The sequence below is a fragment of the Podarcis erhardii genome, assembly GCF_964252035.2.
Source record: "Podarcis erhardii genome assembly, chromosome: 12".
In the NCBI taxonomy this organism is placed as follows: domain Eukaryota; kingdom Metazoa; phylum Chordata; class Lepidosauria; order Squamata; family Lacertidae; genus Podarcis; species Podarcis erhardii.
Window position 1 is genome coordinate 31,578,952 of NC_138513.1, and position 20,138 is coordinate 31,599,089.

Here is a 20,138-nt window from a genome sequence, read left to right on the forward strand (position 1 = left end):
TTCAGTAGCTAATATAAATACTGCTATAGAACCAGTAACCAAGCCCATAATGTCTGTCATTGACAGTCCTCTCTCTTCTGATGTGCCCAGGAATGTTGCATGGAAGGGATGAAGGGCATATATATTCAAGCTGCACACCAGGCACACATGTAGATGCCAAATAGCCAAAAAAAGAAAAAAAAGAAAAAAAAAGAAAAATCAACTCTGCCCTAAAATAAGAGAACACACAGGCAGCTGTGTTTCTGCATGCAAATGTCACAAAAAGTATGCTGGCAGTTCTATATAGCAATGTGTGCAGCAAACTCGCCCCTCCAGATGTTTTGGGACTACAACTCCCATGATCCTTAGCTAACAGGACCAGTGGTCAGGGATGATGGGAATTGTAATCCCAAAACATCTGGAGGGGCGAGTTTGCTGCACACATTGCTATATAGAACTGCCAGCATACTTTTTGTGACATTTGCATGCAGAAACACAGCTGCCTGTGTGTTCTCTTATTTTAGGGCAGAGTTGATTTTTTTTTGGCTGTTTGGCATCTACATGTGTCAATACTGTGGTACATTTTGCTCTTCCTAAGTTCATGCTAATGACTAGTGTCAGTCCTCTACTGCCTTCAGTGGTCTAGTCCTGAAATTGTTCCGTCACCTAGAGTTGAGCGAGTAAGCATTTAGATTCAAATGTCCACAAATCCTGCAGTGTATTTTGTTCACTTCAAGTACACATTTGTGATAGCTGCCGCTAAGCCATTCAAGTAAATTGGAGGTCATATATCAAGCCTGATTGTTTTGCACAGCACAGTGGAGAGTGCTCTTGCAATGGTATTCTTTGCAGTCCGTGTATGTGCTTTACACAAACAGATTTCCAAGAACAATCGTAACTGGTGTTTATTTAGCTCAGATTTTTTTTGTAATTGAAACAGAGCATTAATTTGTCCATGTTAATGAATGCCACTCAAGTGGCAAACGTTTATGGAATCTGTTTAAAGTCATCTTCATAACATGAAACTAATGGCAGTTTGTGTAAGAAATATGAAAAGGGTCACGGGAAAGGTGCGGGAATGGTGCCTAGTGCTGGTTCAATCTACAGGTAGGGATGGGGAAAATAACCTGTATGAAACTGCAGAGCTACAGTCAGTCAGTATAGATAACTAGCTAGCTAGCTGGACTCAGTGGTCAAAGGCAGCTTCAAGTAAGCCTGAAGATTTTTTTTAGGCCATCTTTTATTGCAGACTTTAGATGGGTTATTTTTGCCTGTACGTAAATTTTTTCCACTTCTCTTTAGAGCCCTGGAAGGAGACCAGAAAATCAAACTGACAGAATCACCGAAGGACAGATTTCTCAGCATGCAGTATATTTTCTCAATACTGCTCTTACTTCAGGGGATGATGGACAGGTTCCTGCTGTGCCAACTCGGTTACCAGTACTGCAGTATGGAAACCCTTATACAGCCCAGGAAACAAGAGGTTTGGAAACTATTCGCTTTTGTTTTCACTGGAGAATTCCAAATGGAATTGTACACTTCCAAGCAAATGAAGTCAGTAAGCTAACTTTGGCCAATAGTCTTTAAGGTTACAATCAACATATATTGTGTTACGAGGAAGAGGTTTATTTTTTAAAAAAAGAGAATTAATTCACCTACACTCTGTCCAAGTCGTCTGTTTTACTTATTAAACTCTTGAGAAATTATTTTTGAGTGTGTTTAAGAACTCTCTGCTATATGCCACTTGGAGTTCATTGCCTGATTGTGATTGCAGATGGAGCAGATGGTGCTTTTTACCCTGATGAGATCCAAAGGCCACCTGTAAGAGCACCCGCTTGGGAACTTGAAGACAATGTAGTGTGCAGCCAACCAGCCCGCAACCTCAGCCGGCCTGATGGTTTAGAAGATCCTGAGGATAGTAATGTAAGTGAGAAATAAAGTAACTTCTTGCTCTTCTTGAGTTTTGAGGTGCAAGCTTTCCCTTCACAATCTTACTAAGAAAATCTCTGGAGGAGATGCTTCTTTCTGATTAACCAAATGACAAATTTTGGTCACAGCTAGTTCCTTCTAATCACTGACCCCATCTAAATGTATGCATACACACCCCCGCCTGTTCATACACTTCTGTTCATAGACCTTGGCTACTCCTCTCTGCACCACTTTTGCTGTTACTAATTATTATCTATGGGCTATGCTCACTTGACAAAACACATTGACATATAGTTACTTATCCATTTAGCGGTAACTGTAACGTGCAGTGGGTTAACCGTGTTAAATTGTCCTAATAGGAAGGGGTTTTAGTGGAAATTCAGGTTGGAAATGGCAAGAAAAGTAGTAGACATAAAGGTGAATGCCAATAGGGATGTTTTTGAAACAATAATACTTGGAAGCTAATATTACCAAACATTTAAATAGATGTTATATTACGACTACTACATGCTTATAAATCACGTACATTTTTCTAAGTGCTGTACATAGTTAAAATACAGCATGTTGTACCTGCAGCCTGACAATCTGATGGACCCAGTAGAAAAGGGAAAGGGAATGGGGAAGGAAGAGGCAAACAAGTATTTGAGTAGCTGCACTTCCACTGGCTGATGTATGGAGCCACATTGGTCTCCCTCTTGCCATTAGGTACTTCCTGGAAGGTACAGGAAGTGCAGCCCGCCTGTGGCTGCAGGTCATCTGGCAGAGTGCTTCCTTTCTGCATTTCCTGGTACATTAACAAAAGACAATTGGTATTTCCCAATACTGGAAGTCTCGTCAATAATGTAAAAGTTACTTTCTTTATGGAATTCCTGCTTCAAACTGTGGTTATAGTCCTTTGCCCATGTAATATGTAATAAATGTAAAATATTTAGGACATGAGATGCAATAAACTATGGTAAACAATGCTGTTAAGTGCACGGCACAGTTTTTTGCTCCTTTTAAGAAACACTTGAATAAGAAACATTTCTTTACAAAGTCCTATGCTCTTTGCAAGCATAGTGGTATCACGACCTACTTCTCATTTAGTCTAGTTTGCCACATTTAATTGCTATTAACCTTTGCAGAAACTGATCCGTGTTCAGACAGGCATGATTTTAGCCCTGGTGCTCAGTACCTATAATGGAGAAAAATGTATCTCTTCCTCCTGCCTTTTGCCCCCTGAGTCCATTACTGTGAATAATTAAGAAAACTGTCAGAACTTTTGCGGCCTATTTAAGGTCTTGGATGTGAGCTTAGTGCTCTTCCTTACCTTTACTTCACATTTTGCATATTTAATATGATCGTTCTTGGCACAGACATTACAGATGACAAGCCCTTCTCCTCTTTAGTCATCCACTGCAGTTTAATTAGCAGAGTGTTCTTTCTAATCTATGTGCTTTGCCCTCTCACAAACCCAAGAGGAACAGAGCTAAAGTCTTGTGCTCATTTGCTGACACAGCTTAGATTTGGTAATGAGGTAGAAGGATCCTAATATGCTCAAATGGGAACCAACTTTGGGCAAGTGTGTGCCTGTTCACAGAAGATTTTTCTTGTCTTACATCAAATAGAAGTTTTAACATCTTATCATCCTACTTTTCCTGCTTGTCAAGTGAAGATCACTTAATTGTTCCCAGCAAGGATGTTCAGACAGAAGAAATAGGATGCTAACTACCTTGCACTTGCTAACTACCTACAAATGCTTGGCAGGCACCTATAGAGTGGAGCAGATGAATATCAAAATACCCCTTCAGAAGTAAGCAAACTAAGCAGTTTGTGGCAGGAAATTTATCTTATTAGATGTAGAGCATCTAGCATAATGAGCTATCAAGAGATCAGATAAACTGCCTGGTTGCTTCCTTTTTATTTAAGTGGAAGCATCAGTGGAATGCATGCAAGTATCCTGCACAAAAAAATGTGCAATCTTGTATTCCCTTCTGTATGCTGGTGTTGACATCTATTCCTAAATCAGAATCTGCTTATATATGTGCTGTGTGCTTGAACTTACGCAGTTAATCCCAGTCCTAATGTATCTGCTACAATAGGGTAGCAGGTATGCATGGAGTCCTCTAATCATATGTAAGACCTAACATTGTTGGCGATATGCACATACATAAAATGCCTGCAATCCCTTCACTTTTTTTTTTATTAGTGTAAAGGACCTGTTAATCAGATGTACGGCCTGTGAATGTATGCTCAAATGCCCCTGTCAGTGTCTTCTGAGTAGTGGCTTAAGTGCATGCACCAAATTGCCAATATTGAGTTTATGTGAATGATAAAAGTATATCTGGAATAGCGTTCTGTGGACTATCTCTAAAAGTATATCTGGGATAGTATACTTTGCTAATTTGTTAGCTGCTGCCATAACATTTTTATATGGGTAATAAACACCTGTAACAGGTTGGAGCAGGCTCCTCAATCTTGGCCCTCCAGATGTTTTGAGACTACAATTCCCATAATCCCTGACCACTGGTCCTGCTAGCTAGGGATCATGGCAGTTGTAGGCCAAAAACATCTGGAGGGCTGAGGTTGAGGAAGCCTGGGTTGGAGCAAACAGGAAAAATATTGATGAGCCTTTATATCTTATTAGTTGATCTGAAAAAATAATTATTGTTAGTTACATCACAAATGTTTCCACGTAGTTGGTTTTGCGAAACAGGCAAAAATAAAGAAAACACCTCAAATCCTCTTTCAAATGTGGTATTGCTGGAGCACTTATATATTCATGTTGATTTGCTGAAATTTGAAATTACTTGAGCACAGGAATATATTTTATAGAGTTCTTAAAAGCTTTCTCTACTAGAAGCTCTAGGGCATGCCTTGGTGTAGTGATCTTACTAGTGACAGATGCAGCTGTTTATGTGCTGTTGGTGCTCATGAAACAAGAGCACAACTGACAGTGATGATGAGAGGAGCCAGCCAGATAGGATAATTTGGTAGTAGTTGGGCCTGACTGCAAGGTGACATACGTGACTTGTTTGATATGCTGCAGTGAGACACCTGGCCCACTCAAAAAACTTAGTCATTGGGAAGAAGTCATCTTGTGGCACCAAATCAATGACTTCTTCCCACCTCTTGTATTTCTTGCAGATAAATGTTTTATCATTTGAACTTTGTTTTAATCTAGCAGTATATGAAATGAAATTTTGGCTTAATATGGTGCCCTGCGTAAGAAAGAAGAATTTTTGATTTGTCAGTTGATGGAGAGAAATACATTAGCACGTGTGTGTGTGTGTGTGTGTGTGTGTGTGTGTGTGTATGGTGGGTGGTATTTAGATCTTTAGAGGCTTGTGAATGTTATAAATCTTTTGACCAAAATATGATAAAAAGCCAACCGTTTTATTTTCAGGATGATGAGGCAAGCGCACCTTCTGCTCCGGAGCCACCAAACCTCAGCTTACAAGAACGTGGAACAGGCTTTTGTTTTGATTCCAGGTAAGGTAGTTTCTTGTAGGTGAAAGTGGTGTCAGGCGTATAGTAACGTTGGAGCCATCATTTAAATTTTACACTTTCCTGCAACATTCCACTATCATGGCATGTTGACAGAAATGAAAGGTTCCATTGGGATGGGCCATATCTCATGCCATGGCCTAAGCAGTTCTCTGGATCACAACTTTTTAACTTGAAAATGTGAAGTGTGCATTGACCCCATCCTGCATTGTTGCACACCATCCTGCACTCATGTTACATGAGTGTCAAAGAATCCCTTTGAGCACTGTTTGCTACATGATTAGTTACACAACTCCTTCCCCCTTTACAAATACAGTGGTTCCTTGGTTCTTGAACTTAATCCATTCTGGAAGTCTGTTCGACTTCCGAAAACATTTAAAAACCAAGGTGTGGCTTCCAGTTGGCTGCAGGCCTGCACTCAATGGGAAGCTGCGGAAGCCACATTGGACTTTTGGCTTCCGAAAAATGTTCGCAAACCTGAACACTTCTGGGTTTGTGGCATTCGGGAGCTGATTTGTTTGACAGCTAAGCTGTTCGAGAACCAAGGTACCACTGTACCACCACTATTTTGTGATACATTTTTAAAACAAAACAAAAAAAGACTGCAGTTTCAATTTGGTACACATTGTTCTAGCTGTAGAAACAAAGTGGAAAGGGGAAAGAGTTTGTTGGAGGTATTTTCTCAAATATGAGTCAGGCTTGAATGATTCACTCCCACTAATTATTTGGGCTGGTTTTAATTTGTGACAAAAGCTAAATTGTCTGGTTAGATTTGGAGGCTCTGTTTACAGCAGAATGTTAACATCTTGGGTTGTTGTTTTTTTAATAATCATTTTAAAGACACATCAACCCCTGCTTTCCTCCATTTTATATGCAGTAAAGAGATCATATACCTGAGGCATTTAAAAGGAGACAGTTCACAAAAGCTAAAAATTGTTGGGGTATGTGCTTTAATCCTGTGGAAAACAACTTTGTTAAGCTGGATGGCATGAAAGTATCAAAATTCAGTTGCAAGGTTGGGGGCGGGAAGGCTTTCTATGCTAATAGTGATAATTATGATTATAGATTTCTTACCTGCCATTTACCATGAGATCTCAGGGCAGGTTACAGCAATTTAAAAACTCAGTATGTAAACTACATAATAGGTGTCTCACACACCTGTGGGAAAGAATTCCACAATTTAGGGGTGCCACAGGGAATGCTGGCAGTGGAAGAACTCAAATGGTTGTTCTTTCCTCTTTTATCCCAAGTTTTGTTCACATCAAGAAGTGTCCCCTATGTGAAGTGATGTTTCCTCCTAACTATGATCAGAGCAAGTTTGAAGAACATGTTGAGAGTCACTGGAAGGTGTGTCCCATGTGCAGCGAACAGTTCCCTCCTGACTATGACCAGCAGAGCTTTGAAAGACACGTACAGACACACTTTGATCAGAATGTTTTGAATTTTGACTAGTTTGAGGCATCTGAATGCACATTAGTTTAAGACAAAACTTGAATGAGCGAATTCTGTAAGAGAAGAGTACACAGCCGTCATAACTTGTTGTTTAAAGGCTACCTTCAGTACAGTGCTTTGGCCTATTAGCAAGTATTGGGCTAGCCTTCTTTGATCTAGCATACACCCAGAACTGTTATAATATTTATCAGTATTTATTCCCTGGCTGACAAAATGCATAAGAACACAGGAAATGCACAGACTTGTTTAGAAACCTCCTAAGTCGAGTTTGTAGTAGTGGCAAGTGTACAGAATGACTTGATTTTGCTCTTGCATTTGCTTATGATTAGATATTAAAATTCTCATTCCATGATAATAAAATGAGGTTTCTCGGTAATCTTGTGTGTATCCTTCATATGATGGTCGATTCTGAAAGTTTAACATAATTTATCCAACAAAAATATAGTTTTTTACATCTCTGTCAGAAATGTAGTTGCTTTGAGAGACATGCTTGCACAACATCCTTACAGCAACATTCACTTTTGCATAACTATTATCTCTTGCAAATGTCAAGTACACTAGTAATCTGTTAAAAGTTCTGCATTTAGGTCTGCTAGAAAATAAATGTATAAAAATCTCTACCATTAGGCTTCATTTGTATTCAGCAGATTTTAAACATGTGTTATGTAGCACCCCCATTCCTTTTTCCTGGATTGTTTTTAGCAAGTTGTGTTCATAGGGACTAAGATTTCTAGAATCTTCTGCATTCTGCTTTGCACATTTTCCCCATTAAATTTGTGGTGTGTATATTTAAAACACTATATTTTTGAAGCTTAAACTTTAGTAAGTAATTTGATCCTTTTGGATAAAATTAACTTTTCCATCTGTTCTACAATAGTCAAATTAAAGACAAAAACTAAATATGGATCATGAGTCTTTATTTGGCACCCTTGTGTGTTTCTGAAGCTCCTTCAGTTGTGACTGACATGGCCTCTATTGTAGCTTTTGGGGGGGGGCAGAGGGGGTTGCAGATGGAGAAATTGCCATTGTCCCCTGTGGGAATGAAAATGTCTTGGGATTAAGCCATTGTTTACTTAAGACTTCATTGCTACTGAGAAAAATGTGTAGTATTTTTGTGATGTGTTTGTCTCTTCTAGAATTTCACTTTCTGAGTAAGTTATCTTGGTTAGTGATCCAATCTGCCTCAAGCGTAGCTAAGTAAGAGTAGGCCATGGACTAGCACGATCCCATTACCCCTTCCTTTCCTAGCTCAAGAATGTTGTTTCGCACCAAGCTACACATAATAATGGTTTGCCAATTGTTTCCTAGTTATGATGGGAATTTGGGTTAGAAAACACTGGCCAAGTCTGGAAAGAGAAGAGGAGGAAATCTACAAACTTACAGCCTTATGACTATAATAAAAACCAGCCCTGATTGAGATTTTTGCAAGCCTCCCCACCTAACTGATTCAGTTAGTGTGACCAGCTTTAACAGCAACCATACCATCCGATACCGTTACTGTTTTACCACTATCTCAGTCTTGTTAAACTGCAAATCTATTGTATGATTTGGGTAATGTACAGCATGCTCTTTACAGATCAAAGCAATTAAAGATAATGAAGCAGCATCTAATTTTTTTTCTGGGTCGGAGGCAATTTATTAAATGTGGTTCAATGTACATTATAAGCAGCTTTAATGGAAAGAAAATGGTATGCACTTTGTGGTGCTTAGTTCTAAAACAAACCTCTTGTGACTTCCAAACTTAATGAACTTTGTCCCCAACAAAATATAGGAAAATATAATTTAAAGCACATTATCACAGACACAGTACAATACATTCACTATACACAGTATAACAAAATAGTCCCATTTTTACCTGTTTTAATACTGTCACACTGACTAGGTAAATAGCAAGTTGATTGTAATAGTGGAAAAGGGAATGACATGCACCATTTTGCTTATCTGTTCAGTAGGGTTAGCCTGCCTTCATTTACTGAGAGCAGAGCGAAATGACACTGAAGTAAAACATTAGATGCTGTGTAGTAGAGCTTTGAGTGCAAGCAATAGATTCTTATGTCTGGGTCCACCATTACCCCAGCCTTTCCCAACCTGGTGCTCTCTGGGTGTTTTTGATTACAACACCCATCGGTCTCTGGCTGAGGGCAGGTGCAGTTCAAAACATCTACAGAGCACCTGGTTGCAGAAGGCTGCTTTACATGGGCTATAGAATGTACTTTTCTGAATATGGTTGAGGGTGGTTTGTTTTTAAAGAGGCCTTGTTTGAAATTCTTTTTGACCCTCATTATGAGAGATTCAGAAGTTCTGGAAAATCTTTTTAAATTAAAGATTGAGGGGCAAGGGCTTATTTGTTCTAAAAGAATGAAGACTTGCATTTCCCATGTAATATACATATATAAATACTTAAGTACACAGAAGAGGATTACCTTTAAAACTTAACTTTTTCTCATGAGGGCAACAACCTCTCAGTTTTAATAATGTAGGGTTGTATCCAACTGGCATAGTTGGAGTAGACGCAATGGAATGAGGGATGTAAGTTTGCTTATGACTAAAGTGAATTGGGGTCATTGGGTCTACTCCAAGTTTGACATAAGTGGATACAACCTGTAGCTTTGCATACTACCTAAACTGTTAACTTTCACTTACACAAGAGGACAGTAATGAAGGCAGGAGAGCATCAAATAAACAAAGCATTCAGGTATGGTCCAGACACAAGCATCTCTCTGATAGATCTCTCATCTATCAGATCTATCATAGAGTACCTGATTCAAGAAGCACTTCATTTCAGTAAGGCTCATGATGTCTCATAGTTCAGAAATAAACTTTTAATGCTAAACTTGTGGAATGCAACAACCCACAGTAAGTTAGTTAGAAAATATATATTATATATACAAAAATCTGAAGGTACAATGTAAATGGAACTTGAAACTCCCTTAACACAAATAATGTACCTCATTAAAACATCCTAGAATTTTTTATTTGCAACCACTGGTCCATACTAGTACAGGGGTTGCAAGAGTTGGCAATACATAAAACATTTAAATTTGTTGGCAATCGAGAACTACAAAGTGCTTTAAGAACTTCATCTAAGATGAAGATAATTTTTCCCTCACAAATTTGCACTTTATTTCCAAATGTCTTCTAGTAGTAGATATTAAAGAAGAACGAGACCAGGAGAACTTGGTCTTCTGGAATTATGGTGGGTCTTTTAACATTATATAGCATCCTTTACAGACAGGAGTAGGAATTCTAATGCTAGAATGAATGGTTTACTAGTTCAAATGCAAAGATTTTCAGCATTTCAGAGAGCTAAAGAATTTGCAAGGTAATATAAAATACAGCAAGCACACCTTTTATGTATGTTATCTGAGTATGAAAATATTTTTAGCATATGTTAAACATTCTCTTATTTATAATTCCAATACCTAAAACCTTCCTATCCCACAGATATCTCTATTACATAAGGCATATTAACCAGGTGGATAATGGGGAATTGTTTTGGTTTTGCAAGCACATGGGAACTGATGTGTCGAATTTCTTCAATCACATTACAATCTTGAAGTTCTCAGTGCCAAGCTTTCCTCCTCCCCTTCCCCATTCTTATTTTAACACTGCAGAGCAACTAAATATACAGCATACCCTAATTCTCCTTTTGGGGGGAGGGAAATACTTCAGAAAACCTGTAGCTTTTAGCACCTTTATATCAAACTAACGTATATGGGCATGATGATTACATGTGCAAATGTACAAAATCATTAACTCTACAAAGATACATCATTCCAAAATTACAGAAAAAATTGTAAAGCATGCAATTTAAATTCTTTACGGGGTTGCTCAGTGCTTCCCCAGAGAAGGTGGCTGTCTTCAAAATCAGCAACTGCTGGTGAGGATTCCTTGGCACATATGTGACCAGCATGTTATTGCTGCATCTTTCTGATAATCTCAGCAGACACTGGTGGGTGGAAATTGATTGTATGGTGCCGCAGACCCTGAGCTGTCTTGTAACTCTTCCCACAACGACATTTGAATGGCTTCCGCACACGTATCTGTGTTCTGTGGCCATTCTTGGCATGATATTTTATACCGTTCACATTCTGTAGGAGGAGGAGGGAGGAGTATAGACTTTTAAGCTGTTCTATATTAAGTGGTCTAAGCTATAACTCTGGTTTTCAGAGTGTAAGTGTATAGTTTAGATTATAATTATATACCATTTAAGGAATAGAATTCAGCTACCAATCTAAATATATGGAAGCATGACTACGGCAGCTTCGTCCACCGTCTCAGATGGGATCATGAAATGTTCACATTTGCTACAAGTTCGTTGCTTCAGTGTGTCAAGCTTTATGCCCATTTGTTCTCTCATGAGGCCAGAGTGGCAAATGCAGTCTGGGTATATACCTAGGAAATGCTCAGCTATACTACTGGTAACATCAAGAGGCAGAAATCACACCAAACTTCACAGGACAGACCCAAAGCAAATAACCCATTCAAGCAATAGTTGAAGCACTGCTAGATCATTTTTATATTACTTTTCAAGAGCACTTAACCACCCGGCCGCTGCCATAAAGCTCTACTACCAAAATAAAAGTACAGTTCAATCCTGTGCATGTCTACTTAGAAATAAGCCTCAGTGAGTTCAAGGTAAGTGGTTATAGGATTGCAGCCTTATTAAATGGAAACAGCTTTTTCAACGGGGGGGGGGGGTGCGGAAAAATGAACTTATACATAAGCTCAGTGATTTCTGCATTCCCCTGTTACCCCTGTTTTATACCACGTTTTCATGTTAGATTAAATATGTGGTTTATCTTTCTGCATTCTGGTTTAAATCTCCAAGCACAAAGTGTGAATTTCTTCATGGAAGAAACATGTAGAATAAATGCAGAAGATTTGGGGAGGGGGGCAGGGGGCAAAGAAAAGCAGCATGAAAAAAGTATGAAAACATACACAAGGTCTTTTATGTATTTTGGTAAAACAGGAAGCAGTATTGGGCACGAATTAGTATGTGTTTTCTCTTATGGTAGAGCACTTTGTGAGTCAACAACTTGTTGACTGCTTAGGCTATTATAGGTAGCACTCTAAGATCATCCTTGATCTTGCGGTCCCATTGGCTGAAGCTGATGGGAGCTGGCGACCACCACATTTGGCTACCTGTGGCTCAGACAGTACTCATGGATTTTGATGAACGACAGAGTGCAAATGATAGTTACCTTGGTTTAAAGACTTCTTAGACATTTCCCCCCTCTTAAGGCAGTGGTTCCCAACTGGTGGTCTGTATAACCCACCCAGGGTATCTGTGGCACCATTCACATAACAAAAGCTACCATAGAGATCAAAAATTTTCAAAACTTAGAGGGTCCATGGCTTGGCTTTTGAAAAACGGGAGCCGCAGTACGTATCTATTTGGGAAGCATTGCTCTAGGGGGGGGTACCTTTGATTTCCTCAATGTTTTCTGTATTTTCAGGTGTCTCACATTTTTGGAGTGAATGCTTTGTTCTTCAACATCTGGGGCAGTTTCCCAAACATGGGTCTCCAGTTGTTTTTGGACTACAATTCCCATCATTCCTGACCACTGACCCTGCTAGTGAGGGATGATAGGAGTTGTGGTCCAAAAGCAGCAGAAGATCCAAGTTTGGGAAAGCCTGATCTAAGGCTTAGATTAGAATGAAATCCAGTGAAAAATAAGACACCTGCTTTCAAAGGGAAGGGTCTCGACCATGCAAAAATAGCACACTTACCTTATATCGCTTTTTACAGCCAGGGACAGGACAAGCAAAGGGTTTTTCGTCTCCTCCATTCATACACATGGAACTTAGGATAGCTTCAGAGCTGATGGCACTTTCTGTAGTCCAGGACTCATCGCTGTCTGAATCTTCATAGTCTACTTCCTCCTCATCATACTCGCTTCCTAAGAAGACAGAGCAGCAAAACAAAATAAAAAATGGGTTCAAATAAACTATAGCCGCAAGTTTCATATTTATGAGTATCCTCCAACCGTTCTCTGCCTCATCTATTGCTATCCTAAGTTATATTACTAGGAGACTGGTACTTTTAATTACAAAAAATGTTTCCCATCATAGCTAGAACTTGGTAAGACACAGAATGCTTCATTTGTTTAATAATTGCTGCTAACATATTACATAAACAGCTTTAGCTAGCTTCATTCTAAATATTAATCGGCAGAGCTATTTTATTGTCAGACAACTGGGGAACAGGAGGGGAGCAAGATGGAATTGCATGCTCTGGCCCTCCCCCCCCCCCCGCCATCCCTGGCCTCAAAAACCAAAGCAGACTTTTAAGGCTTTTCCTTTACACAGTAAAACACTTGAATGGCATAATTCTCTAGATCATAAACAGTGTAAAATAATATGTTGACAAGTCTTAATACATTTACTAGCCCTCTGGAATTAATAGAAATTATAGCACGACATTAATAAGAATTATACTGTAGCAATTACAGCTGTGAAACTCACTCCCCCAGGTGTGAGGATAAATTGCATTGTGTGCTGCCGTAATACAGCATTATGTTCCAGATAAACTACAGCAGCCTTTGGAGGACCACGTGGCAAGCTTTTTAATTTTATTTTTTAAAGTTGCAATAAATATTAATAAGACTGTCTGTGTGGCACACATTAAAGGGAGAAGGAGAGTAACTGAGAAGGCAGAGTTTCAGTAGCCACAGTAAGTACATGAAACAAGGAGCAGTCATAAAACACAAGGGGGGGGGGCAGGAAAGAAAAACCCTCTCTCAAAAGGCTTGTTGCAGGCTTGGCAAGGGCTAATGTTGACATTGCAGGATGTTTCTGCCCTTGGCTGAGTCATGCGTTTTGCTCAAGCTTCAAGCCTTTCAGTCATTTCACAGCAGAACCAACAGTCAATAGCTCTCTTGCGACCTATATTTTCTCAGTAGACACATGGCAGAAGGATAACTAGATCTGGTCCAACACAGGCATAATACAGTGGGTCCTAGCAAACCATGGTCTGCAAACCACAAGCCAAGTTCAGAGCCCATATTCCCTTCCATTATGGGATTGATTCTCACTTCTCTTTCCTTGTCAGCATTTAGAGTCAAACATGCACACTAACATTTCCCAAACTTGGGTCTCCAGCTGTTTTGGGACTGCAAGTTCCATCATCCCTGACTACTGATCCTGCTAGCTAGGGATGATGGGAGTTGTAGTACCAAAACAGCTGGAGACCAAAATTTGGGAAACCCTGTGATGGTAAACTTGGTTAATGCCAGTCTGGTCCCCTCTGCAAATCCACTTCAAACTCTGGGTTGAAATTTTGGTTTACAGGGGAGACGATTAGCATTGATGCATCACATAGCTCCTGTATGCATGGGCTTTCTTTTTTATTTTAATAGAATGATCTGATTCACATGCATCACTTCGCTTGTGTGGATTGAATTGCAATTAAGAAGGAAGTTCTTGGAGACAGCGAGACTCCTGCAGGGGCAACTGGTTGGACTACAATTTTCATCAGCCCCAAGAGAATGGCTAGTGGTCAACAACATCTGGAGACGCCAACCATGTTGGCCAACCCTGGACCAATGTTGTATGTTCAAGTTTCCATAGTTCTAAGTCATCTCTACATGGGGAAGCTTATCAGGAGATAGTTTTCCAGAAATGAATTTAAGATTGAGGAACGAGAGGAAATTCGAAGGCCATACTACTGCTAACATGATTTTGTCTTTTAAGAGATTCTTCTTTCTGCCTCGAGTATTTTGCAATGCGACTTGGAATCCTGTCAAATATGCAGCAACATGCAAACAAAGCTTTAAGAATATTAATGGCTATTAACATTTGAGAAGATTAATCCATTAAATGATTCATCTCTCTTTAGGATTTGTGTACACAATGGCATTCGAGGATATATAATTCTCCCTGTTGTTTACATAGGCCTGGAAACAAGGGATGTTCTAGCCACAAGCCACTACTCATTACTCATGGCGCCCATTCACTGATTTGTGTGTTCAACCAGTAGAGAGAAAGTTCATTGTTTATATGGCCCACCTGAAAAATGAGGGAACCAGCATCCCTCAAGTACATGCAACCTTTTGACCAAATACAGTGTGACGTTCACAATATTTTATAAAAGTACTGTTAATTACATATAGCTAGTATATTCACATTGACCATGTCCTTATGTTAATTTCCAGTTTGCACACCCTACTGTCTGTTGGAACCCATTGTCCTCCCTGCCTTGGAGGAAATAATTCCATCTTTTTTGGGTTGGGGAGGAAGAGTCTTTTCCACCAGAGACAGAAAGTCAGTTGCAGCATCAGGTGTACAAACAAATCTAAATCTACCAGCTGGTACTTACTGCTGATGGGAAGCTTGCTTGTGACATGCTGAAAGGGAAGTTCACCTTGGCCGAGAGACACGTTTTTTGGTCTCTGCTTTTTATTTTATTTTTTTGCAAGAATAAAACGGGAAATGAACAACAACAAAAAGTCAACACCTACTTGCCAAGTCAAACCCAGCACTCTCTGACTCAGACTTGTAAAAGGCCGGTTGAAAAAAGAGAGACTTGCCCATCAACATTATGGTTTGCCTTCCCTGCCAACATCTGGATGTTCTGCTGGCTAGAACCTCCCTTATGAGGAGTCGCTGCTGTTGGAACATACGTATTAATGGCCTCAAATCATTTCGGGTAATGCTCACCGGGGACCAAATCCAAGTAGACTTCAAAGGCGTTTCAACGCAAGAAAAATCGCGCCTCTAATTTTCAAAATTAGATGTCTCACATTTTGTGGGAAGTGGGCATATGTTGATATAAATACACATGTTCTGGAAAGGTGTTAGATAAATATATGCTCACTGGCCACAATCCAAAGAGCTACTTAGGCTCCTACAGTACTGCAGCGGAAGATTCTACTCCCCAAACTCCCACCTCCACTTTGAATAGCCCTGTGCCATATCACAACCTGGTTTTTGAAACTGACTTCAAAAGCAGTTTGCCATGCAGCAGGAAGTTAGCTGCTGCTAGGGGAAAACGAGTCATAAGCTCTCACCATCACCTGCTATCAAAACTTGCTTCAGTGTTCTTCACATCCTGCCCACCCCCCATTTAAAATTCGCTCTAGCTGTGTAACTAAATTATGCAAACCCTCCTTTCTCAGTTGTTCTGACCACACTACTTCCTTTCATTCTGCAAAGATGGCTTTTGCCACTGGAGAATTCAAGCTTCTTGCTATTTCTTTCATGAGTGTTAACTCCATTTTGGCCTTTGCTTCTCTGTTTCGCTTTGGAATTTTTGGAACTTAACTTCCAAATAAGCATGCCTATGACTGCAGTCTTCTCGTGAAACTAATTTCCTGCAAACTCAAATGATCTCTCATAAAAAGCGCAACTCGGTTCATACTTTGTGTGGCACTTGTAGCTTCATAAAAAAAAAGTTTTATGGGAGTACTTATTTTAAGACAACTAATATATGGCTATTGTAACTGCTACTTGAAATAAAATGGGGTAAATTTGTTTTACGATGGCAATTTCTATGTAATACTAATTTACTGATCTCCCCCATATACACTCACCATATTTATTTATTATAGATAATATATTCACCTAAGCAAACATCAGGTGGTAAAGCATATTCAGCTTTACAGAATGAAACACTGTTCAGAAGATCATTGCTGGAGGCCGAGAGGACAAACATTTCTCTAAAGCAAAAAAGTGTGGCTTCTGCTCACCTGCTTGGCAAAGCAGATTATATACATATAAGATGCACAGATTTCATTCTTCTTTACCATCATTATCTCTATACAAGCGGTACATGGGTATTAGACAACTCATTAATTCTACAGCTGATATTTGGTTCCAGGGTGGTTTATAAAATCAAAGTATCAAAAAAATTAGAACCACATTTTAAAAAAAATATGAGCGGAGAAAAACAGCAGACAGCAAGGAATGTTTTAAAAGTTTGAGAAAATAAACAAGGGCTCAGCTGACATCTAAAAGAAAAGGAAAATTTGTGGCAGACAGTTGTTCCTGGAAGGGTATCAGTCACCTGCTTCACTGCTAACAAGGAAGTGAACACAGAGCAGCCTTGAATGATATGGGAGAAGACACTCCTTCAGCTACTTGGGTCCCAAACCGTTTAGGGCTTTAAATGTCAATACTAGCACCTCAGACTGGGCTTGGAAGCAGAAAGACTGTCAGTGGAGCTCTTTTAATACTGGTGAGATTTGACCCAATTATGCTGTGCCAATTATAATTCTGGCAGTTTTATTCTGTGCCACCTGAATCTTCCAGACTTTGGCCCTGTCCTGCAGAGACTTCAACTGAAGAACCAATCAAAGCTGGTAATAGGGCACTCTGTGCCACCACAGCTGCTTCTGTTGGCACATGAACATTGAAATGCATGAATACTTGGGCAAAAAGTCCGCCCCTCAGCTGCAGAAGATTGACCTAGAGGTCACCAGAATAATGCAATATCTATTCTTTAAAGCAGGTGAGTTTTATGACTCGAAATGGTGACTAAGTAGGAAAAAGAAAAACAGATCTGGTATGACTGTAGAGAAAACACATTCTTTTGAAAGTACTTGTTGAGCAGAAGTGCTTTGTGGAGAATACCTTGGTTTTAAAACCAGTAGGCTATTAAGGGTTTTCCCTCTCATCAGTAGGCAGCCAGCTTATTAGAAGCAGCAGCACACAAATGTTTGGTAATTGCATAATGCCTGCCCACAGAAGTCTAATACTATCCTTTTTTACTTTGATGGAGAAATCTATTTGCTGCAACAAAACTGAGACTGGATTCTAAATCTAAACAGTCTAAGCCAAAGTAGAAGCAATTTTCAGGAAAGGTGTGTTTGAAGTACAAACTTTCCACGGTTTGGAAATCTATGGCCACGTTATAAGCTGAACTCTAAACCTCTTTGAATTCAGGCCTTCCCTAAGGGGTTTTCTGCTGCTGCCAGCACCAGTCAACTATTCACACCATTTCCCCCAACCTTCCACAGCAAATTTACCCTTTCAAGTAGTGAGGGAACCTGTGATGAAGAAGGCTTTCTGGCGACAGGAGTTAGGAGATGTCTCGAAGGTCTCATTCTTAAGCCCTAAGTGTTCCCTGAGCATTCTCAGCATTGTATTTTTCTTGCCAAGGCACATGAGAAGTTTCTCAAGATTATCTCAGACCTGTTTTCAATAAAGCTCAGAAAAATGGAATCAGTTGCAAGGTAAGCCAGCTTGACCATCACTAGTCCAAACACAGACACACAAATCTTGGAACAGTGTAGATGATCCCAGTGCCCCATACCCAATCCTGCAAAACTTGGTTATGTGTTGGGTCTCCCCTTCCTCCACTACTCTATCATAGCAGCATTCCTGCTTTCCTTGTCTCATTCCATACACACACTCTTCCACTATGTTTGGGACTGATTAGGTTGCCTAATAAATTCATTCCATTTTTTTAAAAAATGCCGGAATACAAGCTGATGCAAAATATCTGAACCCTCTGGAGCAGATTTGGAGGGGAAGTGCACCGGTTGCAGAGTGGAATCCTCATGCCAAATTCCCTTCCGACTGTTCTACTGGTGGATGCCTTCCATCAGCCAACCAACATCAATTGCATCCTACCTGCAACATTTATTGTATCTGAGACGGTAATTTTGCTACTGCCAAAGCAACATTCAACATGTCGTGCTACATATACTGCTACAATTTCCACCGATCGTAAAAAAGCAAACAAAAAACAGGCGACACTAAAACATGCATATAAAGTACTGATTCTAGAGAAAAGAAAACAGTCACAATACATACACAAGACATATGTTCTGTCTACTGGGTTTGATCTCGACACATGCAGCCTGGGTGCTGCAGAGGTGCTAAAAGCACACTGCTACCATTTCAACACACAATGTGCTCTTGACATTTTAAGGGCACGGTGTGCTCATAGTCTCAGGAAGTTATTTTGCATTCTCATATAAACATTTCCCTCCCCCTATCTTGTTTTCTACAAAAAAGACCTTTCAGAAAGGGGAAAGGGCCTTTGGTTTTTATACGCAATGCAGGAAAACATTATCAGCCCAGCCTTGCAATGCTTTAAAACATTCTCAAGCAGCGTCCCTACAGCTTCATTTAAACAAATGCCATCTATTAGCCACTTCCAGCATAGACTTCCTGCAATTAAATAGCAATGTTTTACAGTGCAACTTCTTTTTTTAAAAAGATAATTAAAATAAAAGAGCAAATAAAGGAATAAATAAACCCAAGCAGGTCCCTCCCGCCAAAGGTTTATCGCAAATTAACTCAGACATAATAAAATTTTCTGGCTGGGGCACAGGCAACAAGAGCAGCTACACCACTGAAAGGGGGAAAATGAAGTCGAGCATTTTCCATTCTCAGTCACTGCAGTGCTAATTGAACACTAGCAAATTATTTTAAAGATCTTTCTGCAAGCCCTCAAGGAAGAATGGGCAATTGGAACTACAGGGCAGAAAGACAGTGCATTTAAATGCAAATAAAGCATTCATAAGAGATGCTATTTTGGGTCTGCATTCTTAAGTTTAAAATACAAATCCAGGACAGCATTGCAGTCTTAAGGACTCTTCTGATGCACATGCTGGACTAGCAGTTTATTGTCTTTTTTTCACCCTTTTTCTTTTTAAAAGGAACGTTATCAGGAAACAGATTCATGCTTAAGATAAAGGAGGACAATAAAAAAGCACCTACGTAAATGAACGACAGTTTATATGTTACAAAGATACATTCAAGACCTGTTTTATAACAATAGATTTAAACGTGCTTTATGGCTGTACAAGAGCCATCCAGCCATTTACAGTAGAGGCAATAAAATGTCTCGTCCACATTGCACTCATCTGTGGGGCCTGGGATATGGTTTGCATTTATTTTGGAGGTAGGGCTGACTACATTACAGCAAGAGTTAAATATGGCCTTGTTGATCAACCTGAGCTTTACAAACCCTTTTGCTGGGGCCCGATTTTAAGAACCGAAGTCTTCTTGCTTCAAATTGCAAGCCTGACCTTGCAGGTTGCTAGACTTATGGCTAAACCACCGTTTGGAAATTGGCTGATGGTGATATCGAAGGAACCCATGGCAGTTCATTTCTCTGTATCACTGTTAGCGTTCTTCCCCTAAAATGGTTTTTGTGCTTCACTGACAAAGGGCAATCTTCTGAACTAGGAGCCTGGTCCACACACCTCTGAAATGTTTTTAATATGCATAACAATTACATTTTAAAAAATAATAATTTCCATGTGGGATCACAACCCAGTTACTTTAAAGAGCAGCTTTTTGTGTTAAGACTTTTAGACCTTGCTCACCAAAGTCCTTTC

At 39.7% G+C, this 20,138-nt stretch overlaps 2 protein-coding genes across 5 annotated transcripts in view; one reads left to right on the plus strand and one right to left on the minus strand.

Annotated features, from left to right (window-relative positions):
* TAX1BP1 (Tax1 binding protein 1) overlaps nt 1–7,746 on the plus strand; it is a 31,107-nt gene extending 23,361 nt beyond the window's left edge. For all 4 annotated transcript variants that reach the window (XM_081882058.1, XM_081882057.1, XM_081882059.1 and 1 more), the window contains 4 exons: nt 1,282–1,462; nt 1,754–1,902; nt 5,294–5,379; nt 6,645–7,746. In XM_081882058.1, the coding sequence (XP_081738184.1) occupies nt 1,282–1,462; nt 1,754–1,902; nt 5,294–5,379; nt 6,645–6,846 (618 nt within the window). In that variant the 3' untranslated portion in view covers nt 6,847–7,746. The remainder of the gene's footprint in view (nt 1–1,281; nt 1,463–1,753; nt 1,903–5,293; nt 5,380–6,644) is intronic.
* Nucleotides 7,747–8,454: 708 nt separating this feature from the next.
* JAZF1 (JAZF zinc finger 1) overlaps nt 8,455–20,138 on the minus strand; it is a 134,705-nt gene continuing 123,021 nt past the window's right edge. Inside the window, exons 4-5 of the mRNA XM_081833915.1 lie at nt 12,580–12,749; nt 8,455–10,937 (exon numbers count right to left, since the gene is read on the minus strand). Of these exons, the coding sequence (XP_081690041.1) occupies nt 10,761–10,937; nt 12,580–12,749 (347 nt within the window). The 3' untranslated portion in view covers nt 8,455–10,760. The remainder of the gene's footprint in view (nt 10,938–12,579; nt 12,750–20,138) is intronic.